The 20,880-nt window shown below is 43.8% G+C and overlaps 1 protein-coding gene across 1 annotated transcript; it reads left to right on the top strand.

Moving 5' to 3' along the window:
• Nucleotides 1-152: 152 nt before the first annotated feature.
• LOC311099294 (BCL2/adenovirus E1B 19 kDa protein-interacting protein 3-like) lies at nucleotides 153-16,580 on the top strand. Its single transcript, XM_084140008.1, has 6 exons — nucleotides 153-404; nucleotides 11,782-12,028; nucleotides 12,731-12,818; nucleotides 13,451-13,554; nucleotides 13,790-13,939; nucleotides 14,635-16,580. The coding sequence occupies exons 1-6, from the start codon at nucleotides 335-337 to the stop codon at nucleotides 14,681-14,683; spliced, it is 708 nt and encodes a 235-aa protein (XP_083996134.1). The 5' UTR covers nucleotides 153-334; the 3' UTR covers nucleotides 14,684-16,580.
• Nucleotides 16,581-20,880: the final 4,300 nt, after the last annotated feature.

The following is a 20,880-nucleotide window of genomic DNA, read 5'->3' as shown; positions in this document are numbered from 1 at the left end:
ATGCCAGTAGTTGTGAAAGTAGCGAACGCCCATTTGATCATTTTATTCCTGTTATTTTCTCACGAGGTGGTTAACTATTTCCAGCACGTTGCATAATATTAGCCTGCCCCGCTTGACTACCTTTATCAACAACTGGCTTACCTGACGTCATCAGTTCCAGGAAGATTGCTGTTCTCCTACCTACTGGTTCCAGATCAGCTAACAAAAGACAAATATTGTGGCTGTGTGGCTACTCTGCAACAAGGTAAAGGCGACCCAGGTCAGTTTTGGTGGTACGCGATTGCGCGCACGTCCGAATGTGTGCAGGGAGTGCGCGTGTTCCATTGACAGTCTTATGCAAGCCACCCTGCACACAGGCAAGATGTCCGAAGCTGCTGCTGTATCAGACAACAACGGACTAAATGGTATGTGTCGTCGAAATGCTTAGTTATATTTTACTGTCATTCTAACTGTTTATTAGAAAACTTGTCAGGTAATTTGAAACTGTGTCTTCTGATACTTTACTATCTGGTTTTGAGAGATAAAACAATATCTACTGAGCTTTGGGTTGATTTTCTATGTAGACATGGAGAAAGGTTGTGGGAGGGACAACATTGTGAACTCTGTGCTATTTCTGTATTGACAGTATCATGGACCAATAGGATTTTAAGAGGCGGTGTAAACTGTATGATTGACCAGCAGTAAACCAATTGTTGATGGACGAGGTGCTGAATAGGCGGGCAATTTTGACGTCAACAAGACATAGAGATAAATAGAGGACTCATCTTTATCTGTGCAATTATAGCTTCTATGGCAGGATGGGCAGCGCCATTGAGGCTACAACCCACAGGAACCTCCACCCAGTATTTGAATACTATGACTACTTTAAAATGGCGGTAGCATGGTGGATGCCCTCAATGGCGCTGTATACGCTAAAATGGCCCTTTGGCCACTAGAGGCTTCTATCATTCTCTATGCAACAAGACACGATGGAAGAAGTCTGAGAAATCAAAAATGGGGTTTGGCCAAATGTTCGGAAATTAAACATTTAATTTGTTCACATACCCAAGGGCTGAGGAAAAAAACATTACGAAAACCTAACGAAATATACTTAGACATATTACTAAAGTATTTAGGTTTTTATGCATAATCAGCTAATTTTACATTATGTAACAATGTAATAGCTACTTGCCGTCGATGTAAACAGTAAATATAGCCTACTGGGCTATTTAATCTGGGTTTGACTAGATGGGATGCAGCTAATGTCTGAAAGAAGTGACTTTTCGTAGCAGGTTAGGATAATTAGGTTGAGGTTAGGAAAGGGGTTAGGGTTAGCTAAAATGCGAAAAAAACTCGCCGACGCGACTCGAACATGCGACTTCTGACGTCACTTTGTCATTAGCTGCATCCCTTCTAGCCATGACCAGTTAATCTGCGAGTGTGAATTTAAATGTAGACCAACCAGCAAAGAGTATCTTGATACACCTACAAGCGCACCTCAACACACCTGTCAATGTGGGATTGCTGCACTCGACAGTCTGGTCAATTTGTATACAGCCTGATACCTAATGGAAAATAATAATACAAAATGATCAGTCTAATGCTCTATGTCATATCATATGCTTTATTACAGGTGTATTCACTATATCAGCCCCAAACATACATTTTAACACAATTTAATCTTAACATTGCATTGTGATCTTCCTTTGTCAGAGCCTTTACTCAACTGTGTTTGTCGTTATGAGTGTGTCTATATGGATATGTCCTGTTAGCACATATTGATGGAGTATGTGATCAGACTGGAATGGACTGAGGGACGTGTTTATCAGAGTGTCACACACACCATGCATCTGGAGTAATCAGACAGTCAGCTCTGTGTTAACCTGCCTTTATGGGGCTGGGTTTGGATGTGGTGAAGCATTACCAAGCCCTGAACCAGGGGGGCTCGTTGACTTGGCGCGCTGATTTATTTATGGGCACAGTGACGCGGGAACAGACGTTCTGGACATGTGGAGAAAGTTTTTCAGGACACACCAGGGCCAGGAGGGGTGGAGTACGAAAGTGGGGGTGGTGAGGCGGGGGATCAGAAGCCTTTCATTCTGAAGTTTGAGAGTACATGTCGTGTCAGTTACTTGCTAGCTGCTGTGAGGGCCAGGGAGGGAACAGGTTTGTTATTGCTAGAGACAGCTTACTCACTCTGCCTATAAATAAGTGGACACTCATTTTTGCTGTGTAATTCTCAGAATTGAGTAAAGCTTCCTGTCCACTGAAGCGTCATTGTCGAATAAAAAAGTTTGGTAACAGAATGACAGCACAAACAGTCATTCTGTTACCAAACTTTGTATCTGCACTGTTCTTCAAGTAAATGTGTTTTTGTAAAAATACATGTGGAAATTGTTAAAAGTAGTCCTTGTGCATAGAGTTATATTGTTTGTTTAACTTTGCAATCATTGGTTTTTGTTTGACACATTTTAAGGGGATACATCTGAGTCTCAGCATCACTCTGTTACAATGGAATTGCCCATCTCACTCCCATCCATACACTAGAAATTCAGTTGACTTTACTCTTCTATTGTGAGTCTTTGGAGCCATTGGTTATATTTTATGGTAAGAACGAACCAGGAGCTATGTTTCTCTACCCCTTTTTGTTTGAATCTTTTCAGGGTGTCTACCAAGTCTCTATGCTGTTTAATGGATCCCCCACACCCAATAAGTCAGGTTAAATGCTTCAGCCATACAAAAGTTATACTTAAATCCGAACTGGTTCTCCAGCAAATTAGTAAGATTGTCTCACCCCATGTTCAAGAATGGCCTTTTTCCCTTTATTCAGTCATACAAAAGTTATACTTAAATCCGAACTGGTTCTCTAGCAAATTAGTAAGATTGTCTCACCCCATGTTCAAGAATGGCCTTTTTCCCTTTATTCAGATTACATCCTCTCACTTTCAGTTATTTGAAAAGGAAATCATCTCCCAAATATCACTATTTCTAAAACAAGCCATAGAAAGTTGGTTGCAATTTCAATTGAATCCTCCAGAAACGACAGTACAAATAATGCAACAAATATTGTGGTTAAACTCAAATATACTAATTGATAAAAAAACATTATTTTTTGAAAAATATTTTTTTAAAGGTATAATCTTCGTAAATGATATCATAGGTAGGACTGGTGGAGTTATGTCGCACATGCAGCTAACAAAGACATGGAAGTGTCTGCTCTACCCAAAATTTCAACCAAATAATTGCAGCATTACCGCAAAAATGGAAGAGGAAAGTGGAAGGGGGAAAAAATAAGGAACTTGTCTGTCGGCCCTGAATTAAAGAACATAATTGGTTAAAGAAAATTGTGATAAATAAAAAAGTATACCAATTTAATTTAAGGACCAAAGGATTGACAGCCGTCCCATATAGATTGCAAAATAGTTGGGAAGAGATTTTTGACGTACCGATTCCATGGCATAGTGTTTATGAACTGATACACGAAACGACGGCGGATTCAAAACTTAGAATTTTTCAATTTAAATTATTATACAAAATTCTTGCTACCAATAGAATGTTATTTATATGGGGGATACAATCTTCCCAGCTCTGCAGATTTTGCTGCGAAGAGACAGAATCATTAGATCATTTGTTGAGGGATGGGACTAATAACAACTAACAACAACTAATAACAACAAGATAACTAATGTAAAGCATACTGTGTCCATAATAAGTATATAGGTTATAGGTTGTGAGCTTTTCTGAAAGAGCACAGTTAGAAAGATATGGCATAAAGAAGCAAACCGGATGGACGTCATGAAAAGGATCAGAGAGGTTGAGGGTAGAGGAAGTTCAGGAGTAAAAACAAACAAAATATAATTATTGTTAAAAAAAATTCTATGCCCTGGCTAAGGGAAGGAGGTTCTCACCCAAGATTTGACGGTACATGGCCCCGTCCATCGTTCCTTTGATGCGGTGAAGTTGTCCTGTCCCCTTAGCAGAAAAACACCCCCAAAGCATAATGTTTCCACCTCCATGTTTGACGGTGGGGATGGTGTTCTTGGGGTCATAGGCAGCATTCCTCCTCCTCCAAACACGGCAAGTTGAGTTGATGCCAAAGAGCTCCATTTTGGTCTCCTCTGACCACAGCACTTTCACCCTGTTCTCCTCTGAATCATTCAGATGTTCATTGGCAAACTTCAGACGGGCATGTATATGTGCTTTCTTGAGCAGGGGGACCTTGCGGGCGCTGCAGGATTTCAGTCCTTCACGGCGTAGTGTGTTACCAATTGTTTTGGTCCCAGCTGCCTTGAGATCATTGACAAGATCCTCCCGTGTAGTTTTGGGCTGATTCCTCACCGTTCTCATGATCATTGCAACTCCACGAGGTGAGATCTTGCATGGAGCCCCAGGCCGAGGGAGATTGACAGTTCTTTTGTGCTTCTTCCATTTGCGAATAATCGCACCAACTGTTGTCACCTTCTCACCAAGCTGCTTGGCGATGGTCTTGTAGCCCATTCCAGCCTTGTGTAGGTCTACAATATTGTCCCTGACATCCTTGGAGAGCTCTTTGGTCTTGGCCATGGTGGAGAGTTTGGAATCTGATTGATTGATTGCTTCTGTGGACAGGTGTCTTTTTATACAGGTAACAAGCTGAGATTAGGAGCACTCCCTTTAAGAGTGTGCTCCTAATCTCAGCTCATTACCTGTATAAAAGACACCTGGGAGCCAGAAATCTTTCTGATTGAGAGGGGGTCAAATAGTTATTTCCCTCAATGAAATGCAAATCAATTTATAACATTTTTGACATGTGTTTTCTGGATTTTTTGGTTGTTATTCTGTCTCTCACTGTTCAAATAAACCTACCATTAAAATTATAGACTGATAATTTCTTTGTCAGTGGGCAAATGTACAAAATCAGCAGGGGCTCAAATAAATTTTTCCCTCACTGTATTTATGTATGTATGTATGTATATATATATATATATATATATATATATATATATATATATATATATATATATATATATATATATATATATATATATATATATATATATATATATGCGAGAAGAAAAAAAAAACATATGGGGGATTGGAAGTGATGCAGAAAAATTGTAAGTCAGGTCTCCAGGAGCTTCATGGGGTTTTGGTGGGCTTTGTTCCTGTGGGGTTCAAGCCAGCTTGACAAGGGGTTGTGGATGGTGGTCAGGTCATAACACTTCCTGGGCTTCTCTGTGACCCCCTACAACAGCTGATAATGGCTACACGACAGAGGGAAGAGCAGCCAGAACGTTCGGCTCACCACCGGCGCCATGGTAACCTTGTTTAGGCCATGGAGCATAGACAATAGCTGTAGACAGTGGCTCGGCTCAGGCCACTGTGTCATCCTCGGGATGAGCCTGGGTGCTGACTGAGTGGCTAAGTCGGCTAGGCTAACTGTCACATGACCAGTGTGTTTACTCTCTGCTATGAGCTCATGTGCTCTGCTTGTGAGCTCTAGCTTCCTCATTTCTGGGAGGATGTGTGAAGGAAAAAGAGAGAGAGATTTGAAATGTCTTTATTCCTTTGAAATGTTTGTGAGTATAATGTTTCTGTTCATTTTTGATTGTTTATTTAACTTTTATTTCTTATCTATTTCACTTGCATTGGCAATGTAAATATATGTTTCCCATGCCAATAAAGCCCTTTGCATTGAATTGAGAGACTGGATGTCTCTCCAGTGTCAGTATGTGGATGTCTCTTGCCCTGCAGCCACTTGCCTACCAATATAGCAGTGGTCCCCCCCCCTACCAATATAGCAGTGGTCCCCCCCCCCCCCTACCAATATAGCAGTGGTCCCCCCCCCCCTACCAATATAGCAGTGGTCCCCCCCCCTACCAATATAGCAGTTGTCCCCCCCCCTACCAATATAGCAGTGGTCCCCCCCCCTACCAATATAGCAGTGGTCCCCCCCCCCTACCAATATAGCAGTGGTCCCCCCCCCCCCCCCCTACCAATATAGCAGTGGTCCCCCCCCCCCCTACCAATATAGCAGTGGTCCCCCCCCCCCTACCAATATAGCAGTGCCCCCCCCCCCCCTACCAATATACAGTGGGGAGAACAAGTATTTGATACACTGCCGATTTTGCAGGTTTTCCTACTTACAAAGCATGTAGAGGTCTGTAATTTCTATCATAAGTACACTTCAACTGTGAGAGACGGACTCTAAAACAAAAATCCAGAAAATCACATTGTATGATTTTTAAGTAATTAATTTGCATTTTATTGCATGACATAAGTATTTGATACATCAGAAAAGCAGAACTTAATATTTGGTACAGAAACCTTTGTTTGCAATTACAGAGATCATACGTTTCCTGTAGGTCTTGACCAGGTTTGCACACACTGCAGCAGGGATTTTGGCCCACTCCTCCATACAGACCTTCTCCAGATCCTTCAGGTTTCGGGGCTGTCTCTGGGCAATACGGACTTTCAGCTCCCTCCAAAGATTTTCTATTGGGTTCAGGTCTGGAGACTGGCTAGGCCACTCCAGGACCTTGAGATGCTTCTTACGGAGCCACTCCTTAGTTGCCCTGGCTGTGTGTTTCGGGTCGTTGTCATGCTGGAAGACCCAGCCACGACCCATCTTCAATGCTCTTACTGAGGGAAGGAGGTTGTTGGCCAAGATCTCGCGATACATGGCCCCATCCATCCTCCCCTCAATATGGTGCAGTCGTCCTGTCCCCTTTGCAGAACAGCATCCCCAAAGAATGATGTTTCCACCTCCATGCTTCACGGTTGAGATGGTGTTCTTGGGGTTGTACTCATCCTTCTTCTTCCTCCAAACACGGCGAGTGGAGTTTAGACCAAAAAGCTCTATTTTTGTCTCATCAGACCACATGACCTTCTCCCATTCCTCCTTTGGATCATCCAGATGGTCATTGGCAAACTTCAGACGGGCCTGGACATGCGCTGGCTTGAGCAGGGGGACCTTGCGTGCGCTGCAGGATTTTAATCCATGACGGCGTAGTGTGTTACTAATGGTTTTCTTTGAGACTGTGGTCCCAGCTCTCTTCAGGTCATTGACCAGGTCCTGCTGTGTAGTTCTGGGCTGATCCCTCACCTTCCTCATGATCATTGATGCTCCACAAGGTGAGATCTTGCATGGAGCCCCAGACCGAGGGTGATTGACCGTCATCTTGAACTTCTTCAATTTTCTAATAATTGCGCCAACAGTTGTTGCCTTCTCACCAAGCTGCTTGCCTTTTGTCCTGTAGCCCATCCCAGCCTTGTGCAGGTCTACAATTTTATCCCTGATGTCCTTACACAGCTCTCTGGTCTTGGCCATTGTGGAGAGGTTGGAGTCTGTTTGATTGAGTGTGTGGACAGGTGTATTTTATACAGGTAACGAGTTCAAACAGGTGCAGTTAATACAGGTAATGAGTGGAGAACAGGAGGGCTTCTTAAAGAAAAACTAACAGGTCTGTGAGAGCCGGAATTCTTACTGGTTGGTAGGTGATCAAATACTTATGTCATGCAATAAAATGCAAATGAATTACTTAAAAATCATACAATGTGATTTTCTGGATTTTTGTTTTAGATTCCGTCTCTCACAGTTGAAGTGTACCTATGATAAAAATTACAGACCTCTACATGCTTTGTAAGTAGGAAAACCTGCAAAATCTGCAGTGTATCAAATACTTGTTCTCCCCACTGTAGCAGTGGTCCCCCCCCCCCCCCCCCACACACACATATATATATATATACAGGTAAAAGTCAGTAAATTAGAATATTTTGAAAAACTTGATTTATTTCAGTAATTGCATTCAAAAGGTGTAACTTGTACATTATATTTATTCATTGCACACAGACTGATGCATTCAAATGTTTATTTCATTTAATTTTGATGATTTGAAGTGGCAACAAATGAAAATCCAAAATTCCGTGTGTCACAAAATTAGAATATTGTGTAAGGGTTACATTTTGAAGACACCTGGTGCCACAAAATAATCAGCTGATTAACTCAAAACACCTGCAAAGGGCTTTAAATGGTCTCTCAGTCCAGTTCTGAAGCCTACACAAACATGGGGAAGACTTCAGATTTGACAGCTGTCCAAAAGGCGACCATCGACACATTGCACAAGGAGGGAAAGACACAAAAGGTTATTGCAGAAGAGGCTGGCTGTTCTCAGAGCTCTGTGTCCAAACACATTAATAGAGAGGCAAAGGGAAGGAAAAACTGTGGTCAGAAAAAGTGTACAAGCGATAGGGATCACCGCGCCCTAGTCAAGATTGTGAAAAAAAACCCATTCAAAAATGTGGGGGAGATTCACAAGGAGTGGACAGCTGCTGGAGTCAGGGCTTCAAGATCCACCACCAAGAGACGCTTGAAAGACATGGGTTTCAACTGCCGCATACCTCGTGTCAAGCCACTGTTGACCAAGAAACAGCGCGAAAAGCGTCTCACCTGGGCTAAGGAAAAAAAGAGCTGGACTGCTGCTGAGTGGTCTAAAGTCATGTTTTCTGACGAAAGCAAATTTTGCATTTCCTTTGGAAATCGAGGTCCCAGAGTCTGGAGGAAGACAGGAGAGGCACAGGATCCACGTTGCCTGAAGTCTAGTGTAAAGTTTCCACCATCAGTGATGGTTTGGGGTGCCATGTCATCTGCTGGTGTCGGTCCACTCTGTTTCCTGAGATCAAGGGTCAACGCAGCCGTCTACCAGCAAGTTTTAGAGCACTTCATGCTTCCTGCTGCTGACCTGCTCTATGGAGATGGAGATTTCAGGTTCCAACAGGACTTGGCGCCTGCACACAGCGCAAAATCTACCCGTGCCTGGTTTACGGACCATGGTATTTCTGTTCTAAATTGGCCAGCCAACTCCCCTGACCTTAGCCCCATAGAAAATCTGTGGGGTATTGTGAAAAGGAAGATGCAGAATGCCAGACCCAACAACGCAGAAGAGTTGAAGGCCACTATCAGAGCAACCTGGGCTCTCATAACACCTGAGCAGTGCCAGAAACTCATCGACTCCATGCCACGCCGCATTAATGCAGTAATTGAGGCAAAAGGAGCTCCAACCAAGTATTGAGTATTGTACATGCTCATATTTTTCATTTTCATACTTTTCAGTTGGCCAACATTTCTAAAAAATCCCTTTTTTGTATTAGCCTTAAGTAATATTCTAATTTTGTGACACACGGAATTTTGGATTTTCATTTGTTGCCACTTCAAATCATCAAAATTAAATGAAATAAACATTTGAATGCATCAGTCTGTGTGCAATGAATAAATATAATGTACAAGTTACACCTTTTGAATGCAATTACTGAAATAAATCAAGTTTTTCAAAATATTCTAATTTACTGACTTTTACCTGTATATATATATACATACATACAGTGCATTGGGAAAGTATTCAGACCCCTTTTGTTACGTTACAGCCTTATTCTAAAATGGATTAAATTATATGTTTTCCTCATCAATCTACACACAATACCCCATAATGACAAAACGAAAACAGGTTTTTAGAAAATTTTGCAAATGCCAAGCGTCATTTTAGAATAAGACTGTAACGTAACAAAATGTGGAAAAAGTCAAGGGGGCTGAATACTTTCCGAATGCACTGTGTGTGTATATATTCTTCTTTATTTTTTAAGAAACTCAGTCCGGTTTTCATCTTACTCTTGGAAGTTGTAATAGTAGAATGCAGAGGTGCAATTTCGAAATTGGGTAGTGCATCATCAGTTTTCCTCTTGTCATGTCAGTCATTGCATACCTTAGAGAGCTATTTATAACTTGTAAGAAATGTCCAGATCAACTAGCCCATGTCAGCTATGTTTTACAGGCCATAGATTTTGTTGTAATGTTTGAGTCACCCAAATATCACATGAATACACATTAGACATTTGCTAAATGTATATAATTGCAAGAAAGTTACCTTTAAAACTGCAAAATGTTCTCTGCACCCCATGACAAAATGTGTAGGATTGCAGGAAATAAGCTTTAAACCTGCAACAAATTCTCTGCACCAACAAGAGGGGTGTGAACAGTTTGTGTCATGAACAGTGCTTGTGCCCATAGAAATAGACGTGGCGCACGCACGCTCAGGGGGGGCGCGGGATGTTCCCCAATGCTGGAAGGGGGGCTTGAGTGCAAAAGTTTGGGAACACCTGCAATAGAGGACTACAATGGAAACCAGTGTTTGACTTTTTGTGTGTATAATCCTCTGCGATTTTGGTACATGTATTGGTTGCCTGGTGTGGCTTGTTTATGTATTTCAAATTGCCAAATCAAAATTCCAGTGTCAGTGTGACTCCCAAGAGTTTGTATGCTAGCTGTTTTTGGCACTCTCCCCTGTAGCGAGTCCCTGCCTGGGCTCACGTAGGAGCATGGATCAGCTGGCTTGTATATCATACCAGGGACTGTAAGAAGTGACAGCACACAGAGGTATTTACTGCCCTTTCACCATGAAGTAAATAGATATAAGACCGGCTTAGGGAGGGTTAAACTTTCATACTTGTGGTTGTGTGTTTCTGCCAGACTTTCTGACTGTCTAGCTCAGCGTTCAACACATAGTGCCCTCCAAGCTCATCACTAAGCTCTGGACCCTGGGACTAAACACCTCCCTCTGCAACTGGATCCTGGACTTCCTGATGGGCCGCCCCCTGGTGGTGAGGGTAGGCAACAACACACCCGCCACGCTGACCCTCAACACGGGGGCCACTCAGGGGTGTGTGCTTAGTTTCCTCCTGTACTCCCTGTTCACCCACCACTGAGGGGCTGCGCACAACCCCAACACCATCATTAAGTTTGCTGACAACACGACGGTGGTAAGCCTGATCACCGACGACAATGAGACAGCCTATAGGGAGGTCAGTGAGCTGGCAGTGTGGTGCCAGGACAAAAACCTCTACCTGAATGTCAGCAAGACAAAGGAACTGATCATGAACTACAGGAAACGGAGTGCCGAGCACGCCCCCATCCACATCGACGGGGATGTAGTGGTGCGGGTTGAGAGCTTCATGTTCCTCGGTGTCCACATCACTAAGGACTTTTCATGGTTCAAACACACCAACACAATAGTAAAGAAGTTACGACAACACCTCTGAAAATATTTGTCATGGGCCATCAGATCCTCAAAGTTTTACAGCTGCACCATTGAAAGCATCTTGACTGGCTGCATCACCGCTTGGTATGGCAACTGCTTGGCATCCGACCGCAAGGCGCTACAGAGGGTAGTGCGGACTGTATATAGCTGCCCAGACTATCTGCATTGACACTTTTTGCACTAACTCTTTTGACTCATCACATACACTGCTGCTACCTTTTATTATCTATCCTGTTGCCTAGTCACTTTACCCCTACCTATATGTACATATCTTCCTCAATTGCCTCGTACCCCTGCACATCGACTTTGTACTGGTACCCTGTGTATATAGCGAAGTTATAGTTACTCATTGTGTATTTATTCTTCGTGTCATAGTTTTTTTCTAGAATTTTTATATTTTTCTCTCTGCATTGTTGGGAAGGGCCAGTAAGCATTTCACTGTTAGTAAGTAATCATTTTCACCTGCTTACGAAACGTTTGATCTTCATCCTCGCCATCCTCCCTTGTCTACGTTTTTTCATCAGTTGTCAATGTTTTTCTTATAATTGTTAGTTCAGCATACAGGCACAATGTCCCAAGGTCTGCTCTAACAGAAACCATAGTAATAACATTGACAATGAGATACAAAAACATACCGAAGTTGCCCTCTAGAGCTCAATAGGAATATGTTTGCTAAGTCTCCCCACTTAGGAATGTAACCAATGCCATGTGTCACATGTGTGCTTGTCCTCAGGGTCCTGGGTGGAATTGGAGATGAACAAAGCTGCGGCCGCGACTGTGGCGGGGTTGTCCCAGTCTGCCTCTGCCGTGGGCCAGGCTCTGGGGCTGCTCCCCCTGCCTCAGGTGGAGGAGGAGGTGGAGGCCATGGTGGGGGGCCTGGAGCACGTGCCCTCCTCATCCTCCATCCATAACGGAGACATGGAGAGGATTCTACTGGACGCTCAGCATGAGTCCAGCCGCAGCAACTCTTCCTGTGACAGGTAGGGGGCAGAGTACAGTTCGAATCTTGGCCTTGTAAAACTAGGTAAAGATAATTAAAAACTTTAATACAATTAACAAACAGTTTATTACCTGTAACTCTTTTGATTTCACTGGTGTGGGGTCACATACTAGCCCCACATTAATTTAGATGTAATCTCTGAATGTATATAGTAGTATATATATAGCATATAGTATGAAGTATGCTGTGATGGCGATATAAATAGAATCTGTTTACAATAGGAAACAACATCCTCATCACCTGTGGTCCCCCACCTAATTTAAATCCACTCACACTGTGTGCTTTCCATTTCCGACCCATGAGGCTGCCTGCCATAAACCCAGGCTTATCTGATCTCCGGAGTCAGTCAGCTGTCAACAAATCACCTGACAATGTTTACCAGGGGTGTTTCTACAACAGCTTACTAACTGTAGAAGCTCACAGACAGACAGACAGACTCATCCACTTTGAGGTTGCAGGCTGAGAGGCAAAGTGAGATCATAATAGAGGCAAGATCTGCATGCACATTTAGCCATTAGAGATGAAATCTCTTGATTAATGCATTGGGAATTTGAACATGCCCCAAAACTTCAACCTGATTACTGCCTACAAGTATACATTCTCATTTACCAAGGGAGAAAAGACTTGGAGTGCAGTGATTGGCTGTAACAGTTTTTATTTTGTTATTTGATCCTCTCCACAGTCCTCCCCGGCCTCATAGTCCCCAGGAGGATGATCATGATGGACAGATCATATTTGATGTGGACGTGAGCAGCAGGAGAGACAGCCAAGTAAGAGTTATTACTCAGTCTGCCTGAGCTGCATACGTCACCTGTCTGTTTCCATGGCAATATAACCTGCTGCTTCCCTCACTCTCTGTATCCATGTGAATGACAACCATAGCATTTGTTACTATGGTGATGGCGGCAGTAAACCCCACCCCGGTGGGTTTGAATCCATGGGCATGGCAGTAGCCACAGCTTCAGGTTCCATTATAGTTACACACACACACACACACACACACACACACTCTCTGTCAGTGGATGACATGGCAACGCCACACTCTTGTCTGTTGATAATAATAATAATAATAATAATAATAATAATAATAATAATAATATGCCATTTAGCAGATGCTTTTATCCAAAGCAACTTACAGTCATCGAACCCACTACCTTGGCGTTACAAGCGCCATGCTCTAACAGCTGAGCTACAGATGATCTCCATTTGATGAATGGAGATGTTGCCGATTGACTCTCTGTGCCTGTAAACATGGCAGCCTCACACACAGGGTTTATTGTAAGGTCTGTATTGTATGGGCGATCGGCCATATAGTCTTAGTAGCTCACCCTAGGCATCCTGGATGAGCTTGTTGATTGTACTAAGTTCAGTGTCCTAATGCTCTGCATGTGTTCCTGTGCAGTCAGAGGAGGATGCCCTGGAGAAGGAGAGGGACATGGATATCCTCATGAAGGACTCAGACTGGGTAGCAGACTGGTCCAGTCGGCCCGAGAACATTCCCCCTAAGTGAGTGATGTACACAGTCCATTGCCCCTAAAACATACAAGTCTTAGTGTATCTGGTCTTCTTGGTAAATCCTAGTGTGTTTGCATTATACTACTTATGTCTGAACATTTTTGACATGATGAAGATAAGATTAATAATACTGTAATGGACAACGTTGGTTATGTTGATGAGGAGGATGTTAAAGTGGATGATGAGGATGACGATAATGTTGATAATTATGTGTCATTGCCTGTAGGGAGTTCCATTTCCGCCACCCCCGGCGTTCAGATACACTCAGCATGAGAAATACAGGGGTGATGAAGAAAGGAGGCGTCTTCTCTTCAGAGTTCCTCAAAGTGTTCATCCCCTCGCTGTTACTGTCACACATCCTGGTCCTGGGGCTGGGGTAAGAGCAAACATAGGACACTATTTGGCCATCAACCTCAGCTAGGCAATCATTTGTGTGATAAATGTGATGTCACTTTTTGTATGGTTGTGAAAAAGCCAAGTGATGACATTTATGGTTTGTTTCAACCCATCAATGGGTCTGCCGGCAGAATAACATTTTCCATCATTTAGCCGTTAGCTGGCTAAGTAAACACTCTATTCATAGATGAATGTAGACACACACAGCAATTCCCAAATGGAATCTCATGAACAGCTTTTCATTTCCTTTAGTTTACAGTTGTTAGCATACAATTTGAAAACCCCAATCTGATCCAATATAGAATGTGGTTAGGAAAATTGTTTGGGAAATCAGATACCCCTGGAACAGAACTGCATGTACAGAAAATTATTAAACATTATAATGTGCTCACACACACACACACTTCCATGCAGTTTTCTGTATAGACCAGCAGAGGGTGTGTGGCGGCTGCAGGCAGTGGGCAGCTGCAATGCTCCAGCCCTGTTTATGTCTGGGTCTGGCTGGTAAAACAGCTGCTGCTGGGATGGATGGACACCTGCATCACACCCTTAACACACACTTTATGACAGCATACATTACACATTACATGACATGGACACACTCCATCTATCGCTTATCAACCTACTAGTTATTGACTCAGGGTGTAACTGCCCTTTCCCTCTCTACCCCCTCAGGGTGTACATTGGGAAGAGGTTGACCACGCCCCCTACGAGCTCTTTCTGAGCGGGAAGCTGAAGAAGTGCCTGAGGAGTGGCCGGAATTTGTTGGGGGAAATGTTGCTGTTGTGCAAAGAATGCCCCTCTCTCCCCAAACTTTCATTTTCTCTCTCTCTGTGTGCTTTTTCCCACCTTCCAAAGCATTTCCTCCTCCTGTACCCTGCACAGACCTGAGATGTGCTGTGTTCTCAGGACAGATGCGTTGCCTTTCCTCTTATTTTACCCCCCACCCCCTTTCTATCAGTCATTTTCTGACTGCTTCCAGAGTAAGGCCATATTCCCTTTTGCTCCTGTTTGTGTGGGTATTTTGGGAAGCGGCAAAGCGTAAAACCAAACCAAACTCTTCTACACACTAGCTCCAGCACTCTGTAATTGCCTGGTTGTACAGGAGAGAGCTGTCTACCCCACAGATTTAGAAGATTGTAGTAGCCCAAGATCGTGCCACCTACAACGGTGGTTGGGTGAAACTCTCAAAACCTGAAAAGGTCCAACCAAATTCAGAAAGAAAGAAGCTAACCTGAAGATGTGAGCATGCCTTTGAAAGTAATCATTTTGTTCAGAACTAGAAATACAATTTACTGTAGTTGTTATGGTCTTTTCGTATAATTGTTTTTACCACCAGTGATGTATTGATAATGATGCCTGGGTTTTGATTATGAAGGGTGTTACCATAGAGGCCATCTCAAACCCACAACCTCCTGATGCTGTGCACTGGAGGGAGTCTGCTTGGCCTGCCAGATGAAATGTGTACAAGACCTATGGTATCAGGAATATATCTACACCTTGATGGAAAATATCATATTACACATGTATCCAGTTGTTAATCATTATAAAAATGCCTGTCTTTTCAAATGCATAAAAAAAAAATGAGAACGGACATGAATGACTGGAAAATCATGGAAATATTGCTCCTATTAAATGTACACTGACACACTGGGGAGGAAGTTGGGTAGCCACACTGGGGTGGGTAAGGTGTGTTTGTTCTGGTACATGTCATTCTCTTGTTTGTCTGTTTTGAGTTCTCTTCAACATATCATGGGCCTAGTTATTTAGGCCTGGTTCACAGGGTAGACCTCTGATATGCCTCCACAACTGTGACAGGGCAACTTCCCACCTTACACACTTGTACAACATACATGCATACACTTAAGAACAAGCTCATGTAGGTTGTTAGACCAGCTGGAGAGAGATAAACCCTGATGTTTCACCACACTGATAGCAGGAGCTGGAATGGAGTCCAGATGCAGACTAGTTTGAGAGGCACAACCCCATGTACAAACTCAAGCATGCTCTGAATGTCACGGCGACCTATGTCACAGTGCCAAAAGATGGACAGCAGGATTTCAAAGTTGACACAATGTGCTGTTTGTACTAACACCACCATTGTACCTTGTTGAGGTCAACCTCTTGTTACAGTATCTTATTTTTATTTCCCTTTACACAACTGCCAAAAGGAACTGAGGGCCACCTTGAAACTCAACTGTTCTGAGTAACCACGTGCCTCACTTCTGTTCCCAAGCCTCCATCGTGGTTCTTTTGGTCTCATTGTCTGTCTGTGATCAGACAGTGAGAGGCTACTCTATGGCATGTATTTGGGTTTTAAAAAAATTCTCAATGAGTTTTATTGTCTGTATTGTTGTGACATTGGAGTCTGAACACACAGAGCATGAGGTATAGCTACAGGGATTTAATGAAGATTATGTTTTAAATCTGAAATTAGGATGTTAGAAAGACACCTTTCAGGGCCCAAAGTGAAAAGGAAAATGTATGTGTAGAAATGGTTCCCCTCGACTGCTATTCTAACAACAGTTATTATCTTACACATCCTTTTGATTTAATTTGATGTTTTTTCCCCTCACTGGAAAATGTAAAAAATAATTTGTGATTAAAATTCCCTGAATCAAGCTGAATTGTTGCTAAGGATTCTTTTGTGACTGATCAACTATACTGAACAAAAATATAAACGCAACATGCAACAATTTCAACGATTTTACTGAGTTACAGTTCATATAAGGAAATCAGTCAATTGAAATAAATTCATTAGGCCCTAATCTATGGATTTCACATGAAGAGGCAGGGGCGCAGCCAATCAATGAGTTTTTCCCCACAAAAGGGCTTAATTACAGACAGAAATACTCCTCAGTTTCATCAGCTGTCCAGGTGGCTGGTCTCAGACGATCCCACAGGTGAAGAAGCCATGGTAGAGAAATGAACATTCAATTATCTGGCAATGGCTCTGGTGGACATTCCTGCAGTCAGCATGCCAATTGCACGGTCCTTCAAAACTTGAGACATCTGTGGCATTGTGTTGTGTGACAAAACTGCACATTTTAGAGTGGTCTTTTATTATCCCCAGCACAAGGTGTTATGATCATGCTGTTTAATCAGCTTCTTGATATGCCACACTTGTCAGGTGGATGGATTATCTTGGCAAAGGAGAAATGCTCACTAACGATTGTAAACAAATTTGTGCACACAATTTGAGAGAAATAAGCTTTTTGTGCATATGGGAAATTTCTGGGATCTTTTATTTCAGCTGAACATGGGACCAACACTTGTTGCGTTTATATTTTTGTTCAGTATAAAAACACACACAAACTTAAATGCATCATCTTACTATTCTCATTGTTTTGGTATTTTCCTAAACAGCTATTTTTCTTGGAAGGAAATTTGGGGAAAGCATAGGAGGGACACCCCTTATAGCTGCATCTGGTCTCTTACCCAGGTACCAAACAGCCCATTCCTGCTTTGCTTCAGATAAAAGCCAGCAGGTAGAGGCAGGGTGGTATGACAGCTAGCCAGTCCTCATACCTCACCCTATAACACTGATAGATTAATTATTAATGACTAATTATTACACCCTGAAACGGTGTATAATGTGTTAGAAATGTGTGAGTGTAGGACCAGTAAAGGCTATGGCATTGAGCCACTATTTAGCAATGTGAGTAAGAGTTAGGCCAGACAACAAAGACAACTGAGAAACTAAGATAAAGAGGCCTCCCAATTTAGGGAGGGGAGAAACTGTTATGAAAACATGGTGCAGAATATTGTGAGAACGGCAATAACTGAGTAATGCAGGGAGTAGGATATGTGTGTGTGTGTGTGTATGTATGTGTGTATGCATGTGTGTATATGTGTGTGTGTGTGAACTGAAGGTCAGTAGAGCAGTTTTAGAGTGGAAAACTACAGCCCGCCTACAGAGGGGAGGGATTTATTTTTGTATGACGTATGAGTATAAAAGATGGACTCTGAAATTGTGATGGCAGAATTCTCAATGAATAAATATCTCTGACTATGCAGACCGGGACTCTGGCCGTTACTTAAATCCCAAAAGACTTACAACCTTTTGGGAGACGCACAGAGAAACTGAAATAGTTTGTTAAATAATTCACATAACAAACACACAGTCAGATGTCATATTCCAGAGCCTTCATTTGGAACTGGTCAGGCATACACAACACCAAATGTTTAGTGGAGTGCATGCCTGCACAGTCATTTGTCATGCAATGGAGCTTGTCGTGTCCCTCCCTGAATGTCCCTAGGGAGGCCACATGCCTGGTTCTGCTGACTTGCCTCTCATGTTGTTTCTCATATCGCTGTCTTTAAATCAAATCAAATGTTATTTGTCACATACACGTGTTTAGCAGATGTTATTGCAGGTGTAGCGAAATGCTTGTGCTTCTAGCTCCGACAGTGCAGTAATATCTAACAATTTCATAACATATACCCAATACACACAAGTCTAGTAAGGAATGGAATTTAAGAATATATACATATATGGACAAGCAATGACAGAGCGGCATGGACTAAGATACAGTATAATATTATAGAATAGAATACAGTATATACATATGAGATGAGTAGTGCAAGATATGTAAACATTATTAAAGTGACTAGTGTTCCATTTCTTAAAGTGGCCTGTGATTTCAATAGGCAGCAGCAGCCTCTAATGTGCTAGTGATGGCTAATTAACAGTCTGATGGCCTTGAGATAGAAGCTGTTTTTCATTATCTCTGTCCCATCTTTGATGCACCTGTACTGACCTCGCCTTCTGGCTGATAGCGGGGTGAACAGGCAGTGGCTCGGGTGGTTGATGTCCTTGATGATCTTTTTGGCCTTCCTGTGACATCGGGTGCTGTAGGTGTCTTGGAGGGCGGGTAGTTTGCCCCCGGTAATGCGTTCGGCAGACCGCACCACCCTCTGGAGAGCCCTGCGGTTGCGGGCGGTGCAGTTGCTGTACCAGGCGGTGATACAGCCCGACAGGATGCTCTCAATTGTGCATCTGTAAAAGTTTGTGAGGGTTTTAGGTGCCAAGCCAAATTTCTTCAGCCTCCTGAGGTTGAAGAGGCTCTGTTGCGGCTTCTTCACCACACTGTCTGCGTGGGTGGACCATTTCAGTTTGTCAGTGATGTGTACGCCAAGGAACTTGAAGCTTTCCACCTTCTCCACTGCGGTCCCGTCGATGTGGATAGGGGGGTGCACCCTCTGCTGTTTCCTGAAGTCCACGATGATCTCCTTTGTTTTGTTGACATTGAGTGAGAGGTTATTTTCCTGGCACCACACTCCCAGAGCCCTCACCTCCTCCCTGTAGGCGGTCTCGTCATTGTTGGTAATCAAGCCTACTACTGTTGTGTCGTCTGCAAACTTGATGATTGAGTTGGAGGCGTGCTTGGACACGCAGTCATGGGTGAACAGGGAGTGCAGGAGGGGGCTGAGCACGCACCCTTGTGGGGCCCCAGTGTTGAGGATCAGCGAAATGGAGATGTTGTTTCCTACCTTCACCACCTGGGGGCGGCCCGTCAGGAAGTCCAGGACCCAGTTGCACAGGGCGGGGTTCAGACCCAGGGCCTCGAGCTTAATGATGAGCTTGGAGGGTACTATGGTGTTGAATGCTGAGCTATAGTCAATGAACAGCATTCTTACATACAGTTGAAGTCGGAATTTTACATACACCTTAGCCAAATACATTTAAACTCAGTTTTTCACAATTCCTGACATTTAATCCTGTCACACTCTGGCTCCGGGACTTGTATTTGAGCCAGGGTGTATTCGTTTTGTGGGGGTTTGTTTTGGTTAGGTTGGGAATAGGGTGTGTTCATTTGGGTGTGTGTGGTTTTGGTTAGTTCTTGTGTAGTCATGTGACTCCCAATCGGAGGTAACGAGTGTCAGCTGTCGGCTCGTTATCTCTGATTGGGAGCCATATTTATCTGTATGTTTTCCTTTGGGTGTTGTGGGTTTTTGTTCCGTTTCGGTCGGTGTACCGTGGACTTCATGAGACGTCTTTTGTTTGTAGTTCGAAACTTTAATTAATAAAGTCATGTTTCTTGCACACGCTGCGCCTTGGTCTCCTTCGCTCTTAGACGACCGTGACAGAAAAACCCACCAATCTAGGACCAAGCGGCGTGTCAAGCGGCAACAGGATCCACCTACACAGGATTCATGGACATGGGAGGAGATACTGGATGGAAGGGGTCCTTGGGCACAACCGGGAGAATATCGCCGCCCTCGTGAAGAGCTGGAGGCAGCTAAAGCCGAGAGGAGGCAATATGAGGAGGCAGCACAGAGGCAAGGCTGGAAGCCCGTGAGCACTAGCCAAAAATTTCTTGGGGGGGGCCTTAAAGGGAGTGTGGCGAAGTCAGGTAGGAGACCTGCGCCTACTCCCTGTACTTACCGTGGAGAGCGAGAGTACGGGCAGACACCGTGTTACGCAGTAGAGCGCATGGTGTCTCCTGTACGCGTGCATAGCCCGGTTCGGTACATTCCAGCTCCACGTATCGGCCGGGCTAGATTGAGCGTTGAGCCGGATGTCATGAAGCCGGTCCAACGCATCAGGCCACCAGTGCGTCTCCTCGGGCCGGCTTACATGGCACCAGCCTTACGCATGGTGTCCCCGGTTCGCCTACATAGCCCGGTGCGGGTTATTCCTCCTTCCCGTACTGGTCGGGCGACGGGGAGCATACAACCAGGTAAGGTTGGGCAGGCTCAGTGCTCAAGGGAGCCAGTAAGCCTGCACGGTCCGGTATTTCCGGCGCCACCTCCCCGCTCCAGCCCAGTACCACCAGTGCCTACACCACGCACCAAGCCTCCTGTGTGTCCCCAGAGTCCTGTGCGTCCTGTTGCTGCTCCCCGCACTAGCCCTGAGATGCGTGTCCTCAGCCCGGGACCACCAGTTCCGGCACCACGCACCAGGCCTATAGTGCGTCT

The sequence above is a fragment of the Coregonus lavaretus genome, assembly GCF_964263955.1.
Source record: "Coregonus lavaretus genome assembly, chromosome: 24".
NCBI lineage: Eukaryota > Metazoa > Chordata > Actinopteri > Salmoniformes > Salmonidae > Coregonus > Coregonus lavaretus.
Note: the sequence above shows the minus strand (reverse complement) of the source record. Positions and strands in the feature narration are given on the sequence as shown.

Bases quoted from the DNA above. Each gene is read 5' to 3' on its own strand.
- LOC311099294 (XM_084140008.1), top strand. From the start codon at position 335: ATGCAAGCCACCCTGCACACAGGCAAGATGTCCGAAGCTGCTGCTGTA. The intron at 13,555-13,789 runs GTGAGTGATGTA...CATTGCCTGTAG, and splicing joins CCCGAGAACATTCCCCCTAA to GGAGTTCCATTTCCGCCACC. The intron at 13,940-14,634 runs GTAAGAGCAAAC...CTACCCCCTCAG, and splicing joins ATCCTGGTCCTGGGGCTGGG to GGTGTACATTGGGAAGAGGT.